At 43.2% G+C, this 21,876-nt stretch overlaps 2 protein-coding genes across 9 annotated transcripts; one reads left to right on the top strand and one right to left on the bottom strand.

Moving 5' to 3' along the window:
• Positions 1-2,036: 2,036 nt before the first annotated feature.
• Positions 2,037-2,887, top strand: LOC101778150 (photosystem II reaction center W protein, chloroplastic). The gene is made up of 2 exons (XM_004970088.4): positions 2,037-2,268; positions 2,366-2,887. Exons 1-2 carry the CDS (start codon positions 2,196-2,198, stop codon positions 2,683-2,685), a joined length of 393 nt encoding a protein of 130 aa, XP_004970145.1. The 5' UTR covers positions 2,037-2,195; the 3' UTR covers positions 2,686-2,887.
• Positions 2,888-3,585: 698 nt separating this feature from the next.
• On the bottom strand, positions 3,586-19,315 carry LOC101775557 (alpha-mannosidase I MNS4). 8 transcript variants are annotated; one of them, XM_004970086.4, is made up of 17 exons: positions 19,048-19,299; positions 18,078-18,197; positions 17,897-17,989; positions 16,590-16,676; positions 11,208-11,298; positions 10,456-10,511; positions 9,945-10,017; positions 9,185-9,294; positions 8,790-8,840; positions 8,045-8,133; positions 7,462-7,543; positions 7,270-7,383; positions 6,937-7,016; positions 6,060-6,195; positions 5,289-5,359; positions 4,968-5,202; positions 3,586-4,403 (listed from the first exon to the last, which is right to left on the bottom strand). In XM_004970086.4, the coding sequence occupies exons 1-17, from the start codon at positions 19,186-19,188 to the stop codon at positions 4,014-4,016; spliced, it is 2,019 nt and encodes a 672-aa protein (XP_004970143.1). In that variant the 5' UTR covers positions 19,189-19,299; the 3' UTR covers positions 3,586-4,013. The 8 variants fall into 8 exon arrangements, with proteins under 8 accessions (XP_004970143.1, XP_004970139.1, XP_004970140.1 ...); XM_004970082.4 differs by having other exon boundaries at positions 4,007-4,403; positions 17,920-17,989; positions 19,048-19,110; XM_004970083.3 differs by lacking the exon at positions 19,048-19,299 and adding an exon at positions 17,055-17,127 and having other exon boundaries at positions 4,007-4,403; positions 18,113-18,197.
• Between the last annotated feature and the right edge of the window lie 2,561 nt (positions 19,316-21,876).

The raw sequence follows: 21,876 nt of genomic DNA, 5'->3' as shown, positions 1-21,876 counted from the left end.
AAAAACAGGGAGCATGTTGACGACTAAAATTTGTCAAACTACAAAGTTTGGCGAAACTGGAGTATCCAGTTTCCAAAACTAGAATGTTCGGTTTCTGCAAGTCCAAACCAAGAGTTAGATTCTAACATGAGTCCCAATTCATAACAATGGGGCAAAACCTCCCTACCTTATAAGGGCTACAGGTAATTGAAGGTATCAAACCGATCAAAATACGAAGTATCTTTTGGGGGTGTTCGGGAGGGGGGTTAAACTTTAGCCCCCCCATTTTAGCTAGATTTTAGCCCTCTCCTCCCAAACACCAGAGCTAAAATGGAGGGGCTAAACTTTAGCCCTCCATAATCAATTAGCCCCTCCAAGAGGTGCTAAAATAGGCTAAATGGGACTAAAAGTGGTCCTCCCAGACCAATTTCCACCCCCTACTCCCCTCCCCTCTCTCTCATCCCCGCACGCTCTGCCCGGCCCCACCTCGCCTCGCCCAACCCCACCTCGCCTCACCGGCCCTGCCACCGCTGCCTTCCCTCCGCCAGCCTCCCCTCCGCCGGGTCTTGCCGCCTCCGTCGGCCTCCTCTCCACTGGGTCCCGCCACCTCCGCCCTGGCGGCCTCCGGCGACCCCGCCTCCTCCGGCCGGACCCACCGCCTCCGACCAGCCCCGCGGCCTCCGGCCCGCCCCGCCTCCTCCGCTCAGCCCGCCGCCTCCGCAACCCCCTCTCTGTCGGCACCGCCGGGCCCATCCTCCCCGTCGGCAAGGGAGACGGGGAAGAGTAGTAGGACGGTGGCGGCCGGCTGGATCTGAGGCGGCTAGCCGGATCCTTGCTCCCCGTCCTTGCCGCCGCCGCCGCTCTTCCCCTCCTCCTCCCTACCCTCGCCGATGTCGTCGGCCCACAGGACATGGAGCGCGCGCCTGGAGCACTCCCTTCCCCGCCGGCAGCCCCTCCTCCTCCCCGGCCGCCTTCTCCTCCGACGGCGCCTTCCATGTCGCGTGGCTGCGAGCGGAGGCGGCGGCGTGGCAGGTGAAGGCTATGACCACCAAGGCACCGACGATACTAGTACTCGCCACCAGGAAGGGCGCCTAGACCATGGGCGGCACCGGCGAAAGCGAGACACCATCGACGATGCTGGCGTCGGGCTGCAGATCCTGGTCCAGCACCGCCACCACACGCAGGGTAAAAGAAGAAGGAGAGGAGGTAAATAAGGGTAAAAGAGTCTTTTGACAATCAAAGTGCTAAAGTTTAGCCCCCCATCCAAACATCCCACAGTGCTAAAATTTAGCACTCCATTTGAGGGGGCTTTAGCCCAGGGCTAAATTTTAACCCCTTCCTCCCAAACAGGATCTTTACTTTCTATCTCTCAAACCCTTATCCCTTTTCTAAATCCTAAATTGTTGTACTCCCTTGGTTCCAACAGTGATGATTGAAGGCATGGCATGCCGATGCTAGGGAAACCTAATATGTGCTTGCCGTGACAAGATCCCTTCAGGGTGAGCGTTCATTGGCATTCACACGCCGGACCTGTGTAAACTGGAGCATCTGAAGATTCAATGCTCGGTGTATTTTGTAGCCTGCACGTCCAATAATCTTTGCATGGCGTGTTTTGCATCAATGTCAGTTAAACTATGATATATAAGCTCAAGCAATAGTGAAGTTTTAAGCAATGGGCATGCAAATGTGACTCATACACTAGCCGAAGAATATGAATCTAGCTGATGTGGACTTTGAGCAGTTTGGCTAGTCTCAAAAGGCCTCTCGAAGATGATCGCCTCATTTTCATTCATTTGTTCATTTTGTGCTTGAGTTTGACCAAACCCAAAAGCAACCCATGAGTCTCAAGTTTTGCTAACATCCCTTATTAAGTTCAGAAGCAGCCGTTAGACCTGAGCATTTTGCGGGTTCAAGCTTGATTTTTTTTGGACTAAATTCCACGTCCAGATGTGTCCATACGTTAACACGGGAGAAATCGACGGGTCCAGTTGGCTCACGCTGATTGGCCGCGAGCGGATAGGCCGTGGGTGCAGGATAGCCAATCCCGTGCCTCACCCAATCCTGGCGGCGGCAGACGATTTGCAGCCACATCGGCTCGCGATAATTTCGTGTATATCGCCTTAAAAGGAAAAGGCCGCCAACTAGCGCACGCGAGCCACGAACACACCAAACTTCTCCAGCAAGCGGCCAGCGAGAGATCCGGATACGCAGCAGCCATGGCCACCATCAGCGCCGCCGTGGCGACCACCGTCGTTGCCCGCGCCGCGATCGCCAGGCCCAACGCTCTCGGTACGCATCGTTTGCAGTTGGTCTCGCCTTTAACGCACACGCTCGCTCGCTTTGCAAGCTCATGGTGATCGAACTCTGTGTACATGCATCTTTGCAGGGCTGCCCCAGCTGAGGGCGAGGAGCGAGAGGGTGCGGTGCGGCTACTCCAAGGACGGCAGGAACGCGGCCGCCGTGAGCGCCAAGGGCGCGGGCGCGTCGCTGCTGGCGGCGGCGGGCGCGGTGACCGCGTCGGCGGGGCCGGCGCTGGCGCTCGTGGACGAGAGGATGTCGACGGAGGGCACCGGGCTGAGCCTGGGGCTCAGCAACAACCTGCTGGGGTGGATCCTCCTGGGGGTCTTCGGCCTCATCTGGTCGCTCTACACCGTCTACACCTCGGACCTCGACGAGGACGAGGAGTCCGGCGGCCTCTCGCTCTAGATCGTATCCCGTCCCCTCCCGTTGTTGTTGATCCGGATGTAAACATGGCGGTGGTCATCGGTGTAAACTCGGGCATGGCTATTTGTATCTAAGCTTCAACTTTTGCGAGATGTTAGCGGTCGAGTGAAGTGATCCGTGGAGATTACGCGCATATAGCAAACTTCACGAGAAACGTTCTGCATAAATTTGAGCTTTCAGTAGAGCTCTTGCTGTTTAGAGGCGACAAAGCCCTTTAAGCTCCTGATCAGCCTGGGACAAACATTCATCTCCCTCCCTCTCCACGCTCAACTTCGTCCACACAAATACACAATGGCACAACTCGCTTCCTCCACGGTGGCGCCACCATTCCCACAGCCCACACCGCCACAGACCCCAGTCCTCCACCGTGGCCGAAAATGTACAACCACATGACTTATGTTAATTACTCACGTCATTAATTCTACAGTCCATGTCCCCCACACTTACATAACAGCTTGTTAGCTTCAGCTCCTCGATTTTTGGAGTCTAAAATTTGTAAGGAAGTGGTTTAAACCTCTACACCAAGTGCAGCTCCAAGACCATAGAGGCGTAGCTCCAAGAAAGAAATGGTTTCTATGTCATTAATCAGGGCGCATGTAAGAAAAAAGATACAACATTAATTACAGCTCATGTACGAAAAAATGTTGTAAGAAAAAAGATACAACATTAATTAGAGCTCATGTACGAAAAATGTTGTGGCAGAAGAGTTGAGGAGACAAAAGGAAACCATTTCTCATTTTAAAAACAAGCTTACCAGAAGTACAAAGTTAAGTAGAGGCGGGATAGTGAGAGGAGAGAGGAGGGGTATCTGATGAGAATTTATTTTGAAGAAGCATCCAGTTTCAATGTATAGTGTTTATATCACGTAGGACATAGCAAATATTTAAAGTAATTGGTGTCTAGGTTGGAATTGCCCTAATAATCTGTGATTGAATAAAGCTCATCATGTATCCACTGTCTCTTCATATAGTTCTGGTGTACAAAACTTTACATTTGCTATTGATCAAAAGAACCTATGCAACAAATACAGAAAGAACAAATTGGTGAGTTCCCACCCTATAATATCATACTATAGAAAGAACACATCTGAAAGTAAATATCAATTCCGGAGGTTGTAGGTCACTGTCCTCGACGCAACCATGGCCCCATGACCTTATCAGCTCATCTCAACTAGTTAATGGGCCACATACTGACAGCATCCACCAGGCTCTAACCTTGCTTGCTCAATAACTTGTTCTGCATTGAGCGAGCTTTGATCCTGAAGATTCTGCAGATAAGTGACAAAAATTGGTCCCTATATGAACTAAAGGTCAGCTGATATCTTCCTTCAAATTCAAATTCTGAGCGATATCTTCATCTTCTGAATGTTTGGAGGTGCGCTCGGTGTCCTCAGTAAGTTCTTCAGTGTTTGCTCCGAGTGAGCCATCATTATTATCATGGCTTATGGAATCAGAATCAGCAGTTACCACAATATCAGCATGATCTCCATTTCCAGAGCTGCTCTCCAAAGCCTGATCCTGTTGGCTTGCAACTGGGTGAGATATAAGTATAACATTACTTGATTGGGTTCGGACGCTAGATTCTATTGCAGATTCATCGTGATGCTCATGACCTTCAGAAGTCTGCTCTATGACGTTACCCTCTTCATCAGAGTATGATATCCCAAGTTTCTGTGCATGAGTCAATCCTGGACAAACTCCCTATCAAAAAGGATACGTTAAGGTTGGAAAAAAGAAAAATAATGCATAACTTCTGGGACAGAAACATAGAAACACACTCTGAATTTTGTGAATGTATTTACAGTATTAGATTATCTAAATGACGAAAACATGAAGATCCTCTTAGCAGGACTGGCATTCAAATAGAACAAAACCAGAAAAATAGGACATTCTTTTTATGTAACAAATAACAAATACACTACATTGATATAGAAAGCAAGCTATATGCTCCTTGCTGTCATATCATATTCATCTCTTCCCAACTCCAACTAATTAATAATTACTAAAGATAGGATGCCATATACACTAGATTGAGATAGAAAGCAAGCTACATACTCATTAATCTCTTCCTAACTCTAATTAATCAACAACTGCTAACTGTAGGATGCCCCATACACCATTATATGTCCCATGGAACCCATCAATAGACCCTTTAAACAGCTTAAACTTTACGCAATATAATCCACTGTGTCCCATTTTCTACCAACAAGGCTTACACGTGTAGTGAGCAAGAAAAATTGTTTATCAGGAACACATCAGAGTTACCTTGATGTAACCTCTTGTTGCAAACATGTTGGATGCTGAATAGTGACTGGAAGGGGTTTGGATATCATCTAAATGAGTATAGTTTGCTTTTTTATGCTTCATAGAACTAGCACTTATACCATATCCACGGTCTGCACCACCATTACAGAATGCTCCAAAATAAGAACAATGCTCATCTACCAAGACTATCTCAGGAGTAACAGGTAGTAAATGACCTTCCGTACTAAATATGTACCTGTCGAGCCGATGATACACTGTTAAGTACAAATTCTAAGTCTGAATAAACAGCTGAACTTACTGAATCCATGGTATCATACTTACTTATATGGTCCATTTTCAACAATGTTATCAGGGCCAGCGGCTAAATCAAAGAGAAGCCAGAGATATTTGACCTGGTATGCGCTCGTAGTTAGATTTCAGCAGAAGGGGATAAATCTTGAAATGGAAATAATCAAGGACTTTTTTTATGATAATCATATAAAAAAACCCGGCCCTGGGGGAAATACCACCCCTGGTATTAACAGTACAAGAATTTTCTCACTGCCGGACTGAGAAAACACCCCGAAGGCCCCACCCACACAAGGATATCTGCCCAGGTGCAGCCAGGACGCGCCTACAGGCTACAGGTCACATATATCTCTCAAAATGCGGGCACTGGAACAGCAGGGGCCGAGGGGTGTTGTTTTACCCAGCCCTGAAACTCACCCCCACGGTGAAAATCAAACCCAGGCTGCTGGAGTGCTACTAAAGCACTGCAACCACTAGGCTGCAGGCCCGTTCGCTCATGATAATCATATACTTATGCAGTTTACGATAAAATGGCAAACGCAGGTCTTTGTTACATTATGTAAACCTAGAAATATTTTTGTTACGAGTGGAGCTTAGTAATAACTTATTTTGTCATCCAACATCTTTGTGCAAAATGCTAAGGGTAATACAACTGCCATCATCTGTTTTAAAATATGATCTAATAGATCATGAGTTCCTCACTGGATGTTCCGCACACTCCCGCTGCCAGAAACATCATCGGCATACCAGCACCATATCAGCAAAGGAAAAGTTGGCAGCAGCATTTGCTGTAGAGATGCTCACCGTTTCTGCAAGGAAAAAACTCTCCATGTGGTCATCCTGCTTGTGTGTTTCCACATCTGATATGTGGCAGTAGCCACAAGGGCATCTAGCACCATATTGAAGGCTTGCTAATATGTCCCTTCCAACATCAAGGTATCTGCATTAATATAATAAAGATAAAACATTAAAGCTAGGGCATACTATTGAATGACATTAGTATTAAATCCTGATAGTGTCAGTTAAACATGTTAGCGTCAGTTAAACGTGTTAGATCCTGCAACTTTTTTCGTAATAATGAATTGATATTTTGCATCTCTAGGAGAAATCAAACTGGTCAGACACCAATACTACTAAAGAAATCACACAAGGAATTTTCAGTTCACAAGAATTGACTGAAACAACAGCCACATGAACTGGCAATGCAAGTACTATGACCTTAATCAGCATGTGCTTAGATTGGAGTTGAATTTTGACACAACACATATCATACACACCTTGGGTAATCACAACTACAGGATTACCTTGGGTTAGTACAAGTAGGACATAAGTAGACAATGACGGATTAAATTTGTCATCGAATGGTTTGGGGCTTTGGGCAACCTTGACCAAGTTTAAAGAAAAAATATAAAAGAATGGTGAATCTTGCATTGACAATGCAAATGTGAACATTTAGTTGAATGTATAATAAATGTGATTCTGTGCACTTTATCCCCTTCCTGACATTATTACTGCTTGGTCTTCTTTGAGAAAATTACACCAGAGGTCCCCGAGCATCAATCACCGCACTCCAAAAGCAACTCTACTTTTCTTTCTACCAGTAAGGGCAATTGCAACTAAAATATTGAATAGCTTATACAATACAATAAATTCTATCTTCACCTTGTAAAGAAAGACACACCTATAATCTCTGGTAGCCTTGAACAACCAATATGTGCTTTCAATCAACTCTGGCCGTAGCGGATAGCTCCTTTGTCCATTCTATGAAACATTGGAAACAGCAATGTCAGTACAAGCATAAATAAGTCGGTCTCTTTTCCTCTTCAACTTTAGTGCCGCTGTCACAGGCCAACAAGAAACAAATTAACCCTTCAACCAATTCATGCAACTTTGCTACAGGTTACAACCCTTTTTCTGTATTTAGGTGTAACATGAGAGTGTCAGGTTGATAGTTTGGAGTTCAAGAGTTAGCGCATCCTGCCACAAGGTTTGGGAACAAAATTTGCTTCATTACCTGGACAGTGGATGTAGCAAGATTAAAACCTTCAGGGGTGAAACCATACTTTTTCCAGACACTGAAGAAGGCAGCGTGCGTTCGAATAGCAGGATCAACATCTCCAGCTAAAACCTTAAATCTAAGCAGCATAAGCAAGAGTATGTGCAACAGAATCACAACAAATACTTCTAAAATATAAGTAATCCAAACCTGAAGTCCTGGCCAGAATGCCTGCAGGCTATTGAATAGTGGCCAAACAGTAGCACCAGAATTCATATTTACCTCCACATACCTGGTATGGAATTATCAAACATGGGTTTAAAACAATGAAAGGGGGGTAGCCAAAACTTCTCACCTGAACTATCTGATAATCACCAAGGACTAAACAAATATAATCACATATACGTAGCTACACCTTTTTTGTGCTAGAGATACTAAATACTCCCATCTTTTTCAAAATGTAAGCCACCATTTGACCGACGCGGTCAGCAAAGCCATACTTCGACCATTATTATATTCTATATCACATTGCTCACAACCACAAGATTCATATCATAGAGTACTTTCAAATGTAAATCCACCGGTACCAGATTTTTGTCCTATAATTTACAATTGTTCAGTCAAAGATTAAGAAGGTAGAATTTTGATATACATGCATGCCTTAAAAACACAAGGGAGGGAGTACAAATTACTTTGATTTATATCAGCTTGCTCATGAATATGACCATGCTTTTCCAACTTCTGAATAACAAATAAAAGGTCAAGTGTAATGGTTAGGAATTAGGACTTTTACCAAGGATCATGATGGAGATAGTGCATGGCAGCCTTGTAAGCCTCCTGAAATATATACAGGTACTCTTCGTCCCCAAACAATAAATATGCCTGTTTGATTTTGACACACAAAATTAACTGTTAAAATGCATGATAGTAGAAGAAAAGGAAGAATGGACCAGCTAGTTGATCAGCCTAGTTTTGTCCATCCTCTAGCAAAGAACATAGATTAACAATAACTTCAATAATCTACTCTGGGAGTTGTTGAGACTAGATTATGTTAGGTCCTTAAAACTTGCACACTATGTTCAACTAGGAACCTGAGAATCGTGCATTTATAGCAACAAAGTTGCTTAGAGTACACTGCGCTTCACGGAATTGTGTTGAATTGTTTTTTTAGAGTTCCAGCCTTCCAGGGCAACACCCCAGCCCATCTTCTGCACTGCATCAGGACCAAAATGGTCCTTACAGTTACAGTTCAGTGATTGCTTTTAGAACGAACAAGCCATTCCTCTCACAAATGATTGCCTCCAGGCTTACCCAAAAACAAAAGAAACTCCCAGGCTCATGAACTTACTCGAGCATACTACACAAGTTTTAGGAACCTGTAGCCTTAGCTCATTTTATGACATTATCGTATGGTGTACCTTGAATACTTTGCAGATGTAAAGTTTTTTGTTTAAAAGAATAATGGAAAATGTGATTACAGGTACTGGAATGGATAAAAACAAACACCAAGAATAATAAAAGGGGGTAGCCTTCCTTGCCTTTAGAAGGTATTCATAGAAAGAATCAATGCTTGTGCCAATTCCAGCATCCTGAAATGAGGAAAACATCATTAGCAGTTGTTCGTAATGGTGAATCAATTTAAAAAATTAAGAATTGCAGAGAAAAGGCAAATTTAAAAACATATTAATATATCTATGTATCATGCAACCAGTCAGGAAGAAAATCGGGAACTCTTTGATACCGTAACAAAATGAACATTTCTATGGGGTTCAGTTACACGTCAACTTAATAAACAGAACTAGCAGGTCATTATCTCGACATGATAATTATTACTGAAAGTATGCTGCCTGGCTCCACAAATGCAATGAAATCACAGAGTTGTTAATGAGAAAATGCTAGCAATTGCTTTAAAACAGAGAAGACAAAAGTAAACCTTCTGTGTCCATTCACCAGTAAAGACATTTATATGGGCACCAACAAGGTTGAGTTTTGATCTGCGTGACCATATTCCACGCACTGAATTTTTTGTAACTCGCTCAAAAACTGCAACCAGAGAAGTAGCAAACTTAAAAATTATGGCATAATGGACTAATAATGAGTACCAAAATCACTGTCAGAGGCCCAAAAAATGCTCTTAGAGCTAAAGAAGTGTGATAGATGACCAATATAAATGAAGCATGAGATGAACAACCAAGAAGCATAACCAGCGTATTATGTTAAGCAAGGTAACATACTTTCAGCTTATAAAGTTTGTTTGGTATGCACTATTGTGTTCTAAACATCTTACAGAGTATTCTGAACACAGATATACATATAACATTTTTTATTCTAAATATCTAACATAGAGTATTCTGAACATAGATATACATATACATTTTTTTACATGATGACATTATTTAACTATACCTACACTCACACAATACCATTGCTAATTAGCGTTCTGCATAAACTTTAGAACTATTCAAATAACAGTACAAGACAATCACAAAGCATACCACTTGGGGTTGAGGGATGCTTGAAGAATTTGCATAACATATACCTTACATACTAACTGGCCAACATAATAAACCACCAAAAAAGAAAGCAGTCCTAAATTCCTTGAAAAAGGTAGACATCACAATCATGTAGAAAATGTACAACATAAGGTATCAATGCACTCATCAAAACAGTGCACAGTTATATATGACACTTACCAGTATTATTAGTTAAGCGACTCAATATGCCAAATTCCAGTGTCAAAGTACCACCACCAGCAGTTGATGTTATCTGGAGTAACATACTGAGTGTCAGCCTCTCAGCAATGAAATTCAAGACCGTTTATATCCATTTGAGAACAAATGGAAAACTAGGCAAGGTTGACAGGCTGATATTTGTTACAAAAAATGAATGGAAATAAAATGAGATAGATGTTTCAAAATTCCAGTTGTATGTTCTTTTAGTGGTTCCAGCATTGGGTACGCCTGGTGCAGTGGTAGAGTCTCTCCACTAAGGCTCCTTTCCAAAATAAGAAAGAGTAAGTCTGCCTAGAAATTCCCTTCCCCAGACCCCATCTTGTGTGGGAGCTTTCAGCACTGGGTACTCCCTTCATGCTCTTAGTGGTTCCAAAATCAATATTCAAGGTTCACATTTATTAATAGGTGCGCAGAACTGTTTCTATTTGCCAAGCTCAACAACCAACAAAATGGGAGGAAGAAAGAAGCTTGCCTTGCTTTCATTTTCATCAACTCCATACTTTAAATTGACAGATCCAAATGGAATACCTGCAAAGGAAACAACACTAGTCAGGAAACACACAGGCAATTAAGAAGACAGCATGATATCAAAAAAGTGAAAAGGTACTTTGTTCAAGTTGACTGGAAGGCAATGGAGAATTTCCATAAGGTAAGAACAGGGGGACCAATTTAGCTAATTGTTTCATGTATGATATTGAAGAACATTCAGAACAGATTTACGTTCCAGTTCCAAAGTAAGGAGTACCAAAATGGTTCAGGTGCGAGCAGGTTTCAATAGAAGTTGTGACTTACATAATTTGCATTTGCAAACCACATTTCCCAGATAAACTTTGTATCCAACAATTGCATTCATTGAAGCAGTGAAGTAACAAATAGATTAACTAATGAGAATATGAAACAACCACGTAAATATTTGGCACCATGTTTCAGTATGCAAACTTGGATACAGACCAGTTAATATGACGATCTCGAAGTTCTTTCCATCACTAAGCAATGTTCACGGTATTTCTGTTTTTGTTCTAAAGGAGCTAATGCAGTTGTGTATGAGCTTCGATGAGTATTGCCAGGATGGAAAAGGATCATTGCAATTAAGTGACAATCCCCAACCAGTGGAAACGGTGATTTTACAACAAAAAGCATTAAAGAAAGAGGAAATCAAATGTCTGGTGCAATATATAATCCATTCATTCCAGGAAGATCATAATAATGGAAAAGGTAATGAACCTGTAGGAGTGTCAAATGCAGGCAACAACCTCTGAGCTAAGTCAGCAGCTAAATTAAGTAACTGGTCATCGTAAGATTGGATTCTCATACCCTGTCCATGAGAAGCAACAATAAGTATTGGACCACTTGAACCGTAATAAACTTCAAAAATCTCTCTGGCCAAGAAGCATTCTTAATACAGAGGAATGTTTAATCTGGATTGAAAATAATAATAAAAAATTTAAATTCACAGTATTTTTGGCTTTGATCCTTATATGCATTGTGTTATGAATAGCACTTGTATTCAATATGGGGGCTCTAGGCCCAAATATATACATGTGCAGGTATTAGGAAATATGCACAAAACCCCTTATAAACCCACTTACATGTGATAGGACGAACATGTGAGGGAAGAGGGACAAGATCCCATGTGATAGTGCGCTCAAGAGCAGCAAGCTCCTCTGCCATCGCGTGCTGCCATTCCTGTTGAGTAATGGCATCACGATAAGAAGTTGGCTCAGAAAGAACAACACCAGCACGAGGAAAACCATACCGGTCTGGAGGGTGAACCAAGAGACGATCACGAAGAGCATACCATGGAGAAGACAAATCAGAAGGTGGCTCATCAAGAGGAGAAGACACACCAGAGGAAGATGGCTCAACAGGAGGAGAAGAAACATTAGAGGAAGACACCAGAGGAAGATGGCTCGGCAAGAGGAGAAGAAACATCAAAGGAAGATGGCTCAAGAACCCACCGAGTTCATACATAGAAACGTGTGACAGGTGGTTTGGTGTCATAAATAGTACCCATAGGAACATGTGGAGTGGAATCGGAAGAAGAAGGCTCCACAGATGAAGGGGACGCAGAAGAAGGCACCATAAGAGGCTCATCAGGAGCCGCAGAAGCAGGCACTAGGTGTGGAAAATGCATAGGAGCAATAGGAGTATCAGGAATTGTCAGAAAAGAAAGGGGCTCAACGAAAGATGAATGAGAAGCATCAGGAGGAGGACAAGAGTAGAAAGGACGAGACTCATCAAAAGTAACATCCCGAGATATCCTCATCCAACGGCCAACAAGATCCCAACAACGATATCCCTTATGCTCAGCACTATATCCTAGAAAAACACTCAACAGATTGAGCAGTCAGCTTGGTGCGCTCACGCAGTGCAAGAAGCACATAGAACACACATCCAAAGAGACGAAGGCTAGTATAGTTAGGCAGCTTGCCACACAGACGCTCATATGGAATCCCACCCTGAAGAGCAGAAGAAGGCTGAATGTTAATCAAATAAGTAGCTGTAGAAACAGCTTCAGCCCAAAAATGCAGTGGAATAGTAGAGGCAATCATCAGAGCACGAGTAGTCTCAAGCAAATGACGATGCTTGCGCTCCACAACACCATTCTGAGCATGAGCACCAGGACAAGAGAATTGGGCAAGGGTGCCCTGCTCAGAAAGAAATTGGCGAAGAGCTCCAGACAAATACTCCCCAGCAGAATCAACACGAAAAATCTTAATAGCAGTGTCAAACTGAGTACGGATCATGGTGGCAAAATTTTTATAGAGAGATAAAGCCTCACTACGATGTTTCATAAAATAGATCCATGTGTGGCGAGAAAAATCATCTATAAATATGATATAATATCGATGACCCCCTTTAAAAACGAAGGGAGCCGGACCCATACATCAGAATGAACAAGATCAAAAGGATGTTTTGACACCGACTCACTAGAAGAATAGTTGTTTTCCTAGCTGACAACCTTGACACTGATCCAAAGATACATCACCAGAAATTGACCCTAAAAGACCACGACGACCCTAAAAGACCACGACGAACTAGCGTAGACAAACGCAAGCCACAAAGATGTCCTAGACGATGATGCCACTGAGCAAACGACGATGTAGATGACGTGGAAGAAGCGACTGAGCCCACAAGACTAGTAGAGGCAGCGGAAGGAAGACGAAGCCAATCAAGCTCCCAAAGACACTGAGAATCACCAACTAGGAGACCCGTGCTGCGATCCTGAATACAACGAGTCAGAATCAAGGATAACACGACAACCATGATCAGTGAGCTGGCCAGCTGAGATAAGCTGCATGGTCAGTTTGGGAACATAAGAAACAGCAGGAACATGAAAAGAGGAAGACCAAAGAGTGCCTTGTCCTGCAACAGAGAGACGATACATCTGCGGTTTGAACAATAAAAGGAAGAGATGGAGTACTAATGGAAGAAAGACTGGTACGATCAAGAGTCATATGAAAAGAGGCACCAGAATCTAGAATCCATGGAAAAGTACCCGAAGAAGATTGAGAAGCAGCAGCAGAACCTGGCGGTGCAGAAGCCTGAGTAACAGAACCAGCAGCTCCTTCAGGTGTAGAGGCAGCTAGGCGACGAAGCAACATGAGCATCTCCTATGTCTCAAAACCAGCAGAACTCCGCTGAGAACCTCCAGTACCAGAACCACCAGCACCACTAGTACCCTGTGAAGAACGACCACCTCGGCGAGACTGAGCCTCACGAAACTGAGCCTTCTTCTTCCTATAACAATATGCCTCCACATGGTTATCCCTGCCACACCAGTCACATTTAAGACCACCACCCCCTCCACGCTAAAAAGAAGGCACTACTGAAGAAGGCGCCATAGGTGGAGTGGAGGCCTTGGAAGAAGAACAAGCAACCAAGACTAAAGAAGACGAAGACTGCAATAGGGCAGCACTACGAAGACGTATCTCCTCATTACGAACAGCAGCAAGAGCATCCATCAGAGACACACCAAGAGCATCCATCAGACACACAAGGCTCGCGGGAAACCAGCTGAGCACGAAGCTGCTCAAACTCATCACGAAGATGGGTCAGAAAATCATGGGTGCGCCTAGTCTCCAAAGCAACTTTTTGAGCCTTACAAGACTCACAAGTGCTAGGTGATAATGGAGGACCAATAGAGTCAAGCTGACGCCACACTGCAGACATCTGAGCAAAGAACTCCTCAACTGTCGCAATAGCTGTTCTTGACGTAGAGCAGCAATATATGTAGACTGACCAGTGGGCTCATGACGCTGACGAAGAAAAGCCCACATCTGATGTGCATGATCAAAGTCAACAATATCAGCAGAAAAACTCTCCTCCATACTAGCAGCAACAACAGCACCAGCACGAGCATCCTCATCTAACCATGTCCTGTATGCAGCAAACTGAGACGCATATGATTCCATCAAGCAGCTTCTTCTGCACGGCCTCAGCAGCTGTGTCAGGAATTGTAGGCTTGACAGGAGGGACAGGAGGAGCTGGGCAGGGTATATCACCGGTAAGAAACTCCCAAAGACAAAGATCACGCATATGCAAACACAGACGGGGAACCCAGTTGCGATACTTGGTGCCATTGAAAAGAACCGAGCATCGCAGAACCTGTACAGCACCCGATGACGGAGCAAGAGACGCCATCAGAAGTAGGCAGGCGGGCAGAGTAGATGAGTCACAAGAAATCCCGGAGACGCCATCAGAAGTAGGAAGGCGGGCAGAGTAGATGAGTCACAACAAATCCCAAACAAGTGAGCAAAATTGGATCACAGAGGCAGGAAAAAGGATCTGCGTCCTATTGATGCGCGTGGATCAAGATCGAGTACAGGCTCCGCTCGTTTTGGCTCCCACTTGATCGACGGATAACAGGTGCTGGTCCGACTCGAACTCGGCGGTATGCGGTCTCGGAAACAAATGTGTCGACGACAACAAGAACGGCGAATCGCCGGTGGCTTCGACCAGGAGACAAACGAATTCCGACGGTAACCGAGGAAGCAACGCGCCGACAGATGACGTGCAGAAGCGACGAGCCACCAAATTGAATCGCTAGCAGATGTGTTCGGCGAACAAAACGGCAGCAGCGACAAGCGGGCGGCTGGGCCGGCAGCGACGAGCGGGTGGCGACAAAACAAGTCGGTTGCAGCAAAATTGACGAAGATGTGTTGCCAAGATTTAATTGGTAGAGGAAAATCAATCCAATCGATGGAAAAGGCAACGCTGGTGGATGGGTAGCACGCAAGTGCAACGTGCTTTTGGAACGGGAACACCTAGGAGATTGAAATGAAATCTAAACCTAGTTTGGCTCTGTACCATGTTATGAATAGCACTTGTATTCAATATGGGGGCTCTAGGCCCAAATATATACATGTTCAAGTATTAGGAAATATGCACAAAACCCCTTATACAATGGGAAAATACAAGAATACATACACATCTAACACATTGTGCTAATTTTATTGCCTAAAAATAATAACTATAAAATCTTCTCAAGGCTTAGATATGAATAAAACACGAAGGATGGAAACTTAAATTAAATTAGACACTATTGGTTTAACTCTGTTAAGTTTTTTTCCAATTTAGAAACATGTCTTATTCATCTATGCACACACAATAGTTGGACAAATATTGTGGATGAAGAGTAGTACAGTGAAATGTCCACCAATTCATTTTTTTATTCATTGTATTGTGGATAGTTTCCCTTTTACTGCAACTGCAACTGTTTTCTTCACTGCAACTTTTAGTGAAATTTGAAAAGGCTCAAGAACCCTTGCAACAATAATAGAGAAAAGGCTAAAGAAGCATCAGGAAAGTGCAGTACTTGATCCTCAGCATTCGGCAATTTTAATAATTTAGATAACCTCAAATATGAAACATAAATTTGTATACCGAAAGGGTTTTAAAAAGTTTCCAAGGCCTAAATTGCACTACCCATAAAGAACAGAGAAGATGGATTTGTGCCTAAAGACAACCAACAACCTGGTCGCAACTGAACTATAATCAGACATTGAAGTAAATGTTCAACATCAAGGAACAATCCTAAGCAGCAATGTTCCCAATAAAATAGGCATGGTAGCTAGCTAGTATTATTGCCCATTTTGGAGGACCAATGAACCTGCCTACCATGTACATTAACGCAACCAGTCACAAGGATAAAATATGCTGGCATATCAATATCATTTGAGCGATAGCTCAGTTGGTGGACCTCTAGTTGAGAGGTCACCCACCTGGGTTCGAACCCAGGTGCTAGCAAGTCATGTGAGTACCTCCCTAAAGGGTCCATAACTCTCTTCTCTTAAGGCAAAGCAAGGGCGACGAGTTCTATCAGTGGTCGGGTTTTTTTTAATACATCTTCTTAGTTCTTAATTAGCTTTGGTTTTGCTCACAACTTCAGTAATGCTTTCACATCATACTTCAGTACTTAGCTCGCATCACGCCGCAGTATCAGTATCAATAACACACTTCAGTACTTAGTTCATATCAATATAATTCTCATTTTGTGTCATACAAAAAAAAAATGATGTTCAAGATCAAGAGTGATGCAAGTCAATAGAAACTAGCAGGAAATCAGTTAAAAGAGATGACAGGCAAAGGATAAAACAGACGTACAGTAGCATAGTCACTGGCAATCAGGTGAGCTGACAACAGACCCCCAAGGATACGTATGTTGGTTTCAAAAACAGAGACGGTTTTATTCTGCATAGACAGTAAGGAAACATGATTAATTAATTGGTTATCCAAATAGCATGTACTGTAAACAAAAAATCTGGTGTTAATAGGTTGCTAAAAGTTAGCCAAAAGCTAGCATTCTGACATATATACTAAACCTCTAATAAACAAGTAAAACAGCTACATTGAATAGAAGTAGAAATACCAGAGACAATGGAATATTACACAAATAAAAGTATGTTTGGTACTAGAAGTTTCGATACAGAAAAAAAAGACGAAAATTGGAGTTACCAAAAGAATCTTGAAAATAATGGATGCAATGGTACCTAACTAATTTTGTCAATACATACAGAGCAATTTCATTCAAGTGTATTAACAGCCAGAGTGATAATATTGCAAGAATACCATTTGGTTATTGGTGCATAGCTTCCAAAATGCAAAATTTGACGCTGCCAAAGATGTAATCATCATGACTCACCTAAGTAAGTTACAAGTAAAAATCTTTCAGAAATGTGTACTATTATGCTACCGATTCTAAACTGACAAATATAGCCCTTTAGAGCAAGCCAGACCAATTTAGCATTTCGTTCACTTCTATTTTGAATTCCAACAGTCTGTGAGTTCTTTAAATGCAAAGTTATAAACTGTCCAGTCTATAGGAGATAATTTTTCTTGAACATCTATAAGAGATGCTGAAAATGAGCTGAAAGTACTTTCTATAAGATGAGAGAATTAAGGTAGTATTTGGCTAAAAATCACAACAATAGTGTAACCACAGTTGCAAAGGTTTTAACATACACAGATTAGGAAACGAGATTTCAATTCATCATTGTAAATTACGTATTTACATCACATGCTCACAAAAGTAATGATTTTACCAGCTACTCCCTCCGTGGCTTTCCTAGATACATAGCTTTTAGTTCTATCTAGACATAACGTATATCTAGGTGCATAGCGAAAACTATGCACCTAGAAAAGCCAAAACGACTTACAATTTGGAATGGAGGAAGTACCAGTTAACAAATCTTGCTGCCAGTCAGAAACTAGCATAACAGCATTTCTTTCTATTCGGTGGATGCATAATTTTTAACTTAGCATCTATACATTTTCAGATATGCAAACTCAAGAATTCGCAATGTGTCGGTATTACAACAAATCCAATAACAATTACTTGATTATAGTGAATATTCATTGAGATCTGTGGCTAGTAAAACCAAATTCACTTAATGGTCCACATGTTTACTTACAATATCAAAGCGGACATTCTTACCAACCCACTCCACAGCAGCCCCAAATTTCTCCTTATCACCCAGTAAAGCCAAGGTATCCAAAGAGTCGATCTGTTCAATTAAGTAAGTGTTCATGAATGATGACAGGTCCATGATGGTGATAGATGGTATGAAATATGATAATTTCTTAGTTTCTTACAAGAGTAAGTGCATAACCACCAAGGGAGTCTTCACCTTGGCAACTTAAGGGTCGCAGCTCATCGAGTGGGAAAGCATACTTCATGTACCCATCAAATGCATGATAGAACATATCTTTCACCTACATGAAAGATACCATTTTTTGAGCCAGTGTTTAAGAAAATAAACTTGCCATAAACTAGGGCATCAACAACAAGGCTAGCTTGTTCTTATGCAAATATGCAATCCCAAAGCGCAGAAAGTCACTCCTGTTGGTATGAGTCAATCCCTGACAAGATTATGAATATGATCAGTAGCTAAGTTAACACATGCTGTCATAAAAAAGTGGATGTGGAAGATATAGGCGTATAAGTAGTTCCTTGGAGAACTTGTCTCAGAGAATTGTACTGGCATCAGCTGCACTGTATGGAAATTGTGTTATAGTTTGGGTACCTCAGCTAACATCAGCCTCAAGCTCTACGCAGTATTTTTGTTCTATGGTAGCCTAACCTTAATTGCCAGGCCAGCCTTTGTGACTCAGACATGTCACATCCAGTACTGATACATGGTAACTAGCATACCTACTAAATAAGCCTGAACTGAAACCAACACAAGTGAGACACATGCGTACAAGCATAACCTAACGATGAAGTAGAACCATTTAAGAGAATAGGCAAAATCACCAGTTATAGGCATGAACCAAAGCAAATGTGCACTAACAGAACGACAAAGCTGCCGCCTGACCAACTCACATCAGGTATAAACAGAACACCAATCTAAGGAAGCCGGAAAAATCCGCCCAATCATCCACTGAACCACAGAATCAGCTCGCCAAGCAAGCACAGACTGCCACCTGCACCCTTGCAACCCAACACCACACTTCTCGCATCTCAAGCTAAAATCACCACTCAGCGTGTCGCTTCGCGCGGGAGCTACGGCACTAGCAATGGGTACAGGAGTTAGGAGCGGCGGATCTGAGGGGCGGGTGGTACCTCGTCGCGGAGCCGGCGCGCTTCGGAGGGCGTGACGCCCTCGGCGACGGCAGTGCCGGGGAGAAGAGCGGCGGCAGCGAGGAGGGCGAAGGAGAGGCAGAGGAGCGGGAAGCCTCGGTGCCGCCGCCGCATCGGCTGCATCGCGTTCGAGTCGAGCCTGGGGACGGGCGGGCCCGAGGTGGAAGGAGGAATGTGCGTGTATGAGAGAGAGAGAGAGGGAGGGAGAGAGGATAGGGACGCTGTGTCTTCTGGAAGACTGGAACTGCCGTACCGATCGAGGCCCAGTGTCCAGGACTCCGTCTCTCAAGCAGGCGAGTGCTGAAACACTGAAACTGGAAAGTGAGGCAAAACGAGCAGTTCTATCGTTTGGCAGCTAAAGAGAGAATTAGCTCAGGACTTAAGAGATCAATCATGCGTAGAGGTGGTAGGGGATTCTAATTTAGTGGTGTTTGATACCAGGAGTTAAAAGTTTAGTTATGTCACATTGTACGTTCGGATGCTAATTAGGAGGATTAACCATGAACTAATTATAAAACTAATTGCAGAATCCCTAGGTTAATTCGCGAGACGAATTTATTAAGCTTGATTAACCCATAATTAGGAAATGGCTGCCGTAGCACCAAATTGTCAAATCATGAACTAATTAGGCTTAATAGATTCGTCTCACGAATTAGACTCCATCTGTGTAATTAGTTTTATAATCAGACTATGTTTAATACTCCTAATTAGTATCTAAACATCCGATGTGACAAGGCTAGACTTTAGCCCTCTTGAGCCAAACACCCCCTTAGCCTAGCAATCTAAGATCGGGCTCAATAAGGATCGGTCCATAATAATATATGATTTTAGCTGAAAATAGATAGGTATGAACTTGATTGTGAAGGAGGCATAAGCACTATCCATTACCACACCTAATCATGCGTGCCTACGTTTGAGATGGAGAAATTTACCACCAGTAGCAACATTCTGCAAACAAATCCATGGCATGGAACGCATCCATGACAATGAGAAAATTTCCATGCAACAAATGGTACAAGCTGAAAGAAAAATCGACAAGAATCTACTTAAGATCAATCGAATTGCAAGGTATACTGAAGGACTGGGTGTTGGGCAGTTTGTGCGCTCAATCCTGTGGTGACAAGATTGTGACAATGCCCCATTAGTCACACGCACCGAAATGACATCTCGTTGGAAGTGCTTCACTTGCCGGTTATTATCAACCATTGGTGGCATATTTAGTTTCGTCGGTCCTTTTTTTATCGTAATGTTTGAAAAGGTATTATATCATAGCGTAATTACGATCACAAGAATAGAATGTTTTATCTATAAAACTAAGAATACGAAGAACTCTTAACAAATAATATAATTTAGACAACTATAGATAAGAGTTTTGGTATTGTTGACTTCTAGACGAAGCGTTTCTACCCTAGCGTTTTTACCCTACTAGCAACGATCATTTTAAGTACAATAACTAGACATTCAATTAAATTATCATACTAATATTTAGGTAGTTGTTCTTCTAATTTTTCTATGGACCGTTACGAGGCGTTTGACGCTTGACTTACGCCTTATCGAAAGTGGATTTTACACCCTTGATGGAACGTAATGTCTACCGATTCTGGGCCATGTTTAGTTACTCCCAACTCCCAACTTTGACACTATGCAAAAAGAAGATTCCCCATCACATCAAACTTGCGGTACATGCATGGAGTACTAAATGTAGATGAAATTAAAAACTAATTGCACAGTTTTGTTGTACTTTGCGAGACGAATCTTTTGAGCCTAATTAGTCAATATTTGGACAATAATTCACAAATACAAACGAAACGCTACAGTGTGCTACAGTGCTGTAACAGTAATTTGGCACCTCCCAAATTCCCTAACTAAACAAGGCCCTGATCCAATTCAGATCTCAAGATAAACAGCTCAGGTACGGATAGAACTTATCCCAATAGCCTAGTGTATATAATTTTCACTGTACACCTTATCCTCAACCTATGGACAAACCGACAAAACTCTTCCTAGCGACTGACAACAATATGAATTCTACTGTCCTCGCCTAGCCGTTTTTGTCTCCAACAGTGGTGCTGTTGCCAAAACTTTGTGCTTGATCGAACAGGTACAGGACGCAAGGGCCTGACCCACTACGGGCCGACGAGTCAACTACTCAACTCTACAGATTCTCGATGTTCTGTACACCATTCAGGCATGCTAGAACCTATCCGGACCGTTGTCCAAACTCCGTGCGATTTTTATCCCTTATGTGCGTATTTTGAATCGTATTTTCTTTTTTTCTTCAATGTATTTGTACCATCGATCCTTCTGGTGGATGTGACATAAAGCACCACTTGACACATGAAAAACAAAAGACAACCAGAGCAGATGCGAGAGAAAGAAACAATCTTTGCAACTGGGGATTACATAAAATACTTTTAGGTACTGACGGAGCTAAGTCCTGTTTGGCATGGCTCCAACTCCGGGTGGAGCTGCTCCAGAACTCCACATGGAGCCAGCTCCGCTCCAAAACTCCAGAACAAAAATGAGGTGTTTGGCTAGATGGGTGCTCTCAGCTCCAAAAAAGATCAATTTCAGTGTGGATTGCCATTGTTGCCCCCCCCAATTAAGGCCCCACTTGTCATCCTCTCTATCCCATCTTCTTCTTCCCCTTTTTCCACTGCACTGTGCCGCACACGGGAGACCCTCCACGGGCGGCGGGGTGGGTAGCGACGGGGCTATGGGTGGCGACAGGCGACGACGGGCGGCGAGCGGCGACGGGCGACAACAGGCGGCTGATTGGGTTGCGACGGGCGAAGGGCAGCGGGTTGCGGC

This window comes from Setaria italica, chromosome V (genome assembly GCF_000263155.2).
Source record: "Setaria italica strain Yugu1 chromosome V, Setaria_italica_v2.0, whole genome shotgun sequence".
In the NCBI taxonomy this organism is placed as follows: domain Eukaryota; kingdom Viridiplantae; phylum Streptophyta; class Magnoliopsida; order Poales; family Poaceae; genus Setaria; species Setaria italica.
The sequence above is the reverse complement of the archived record's forward strand: the minus strand, read 5'-3'. Positions and strand labels throughout refer to the sequence as shown.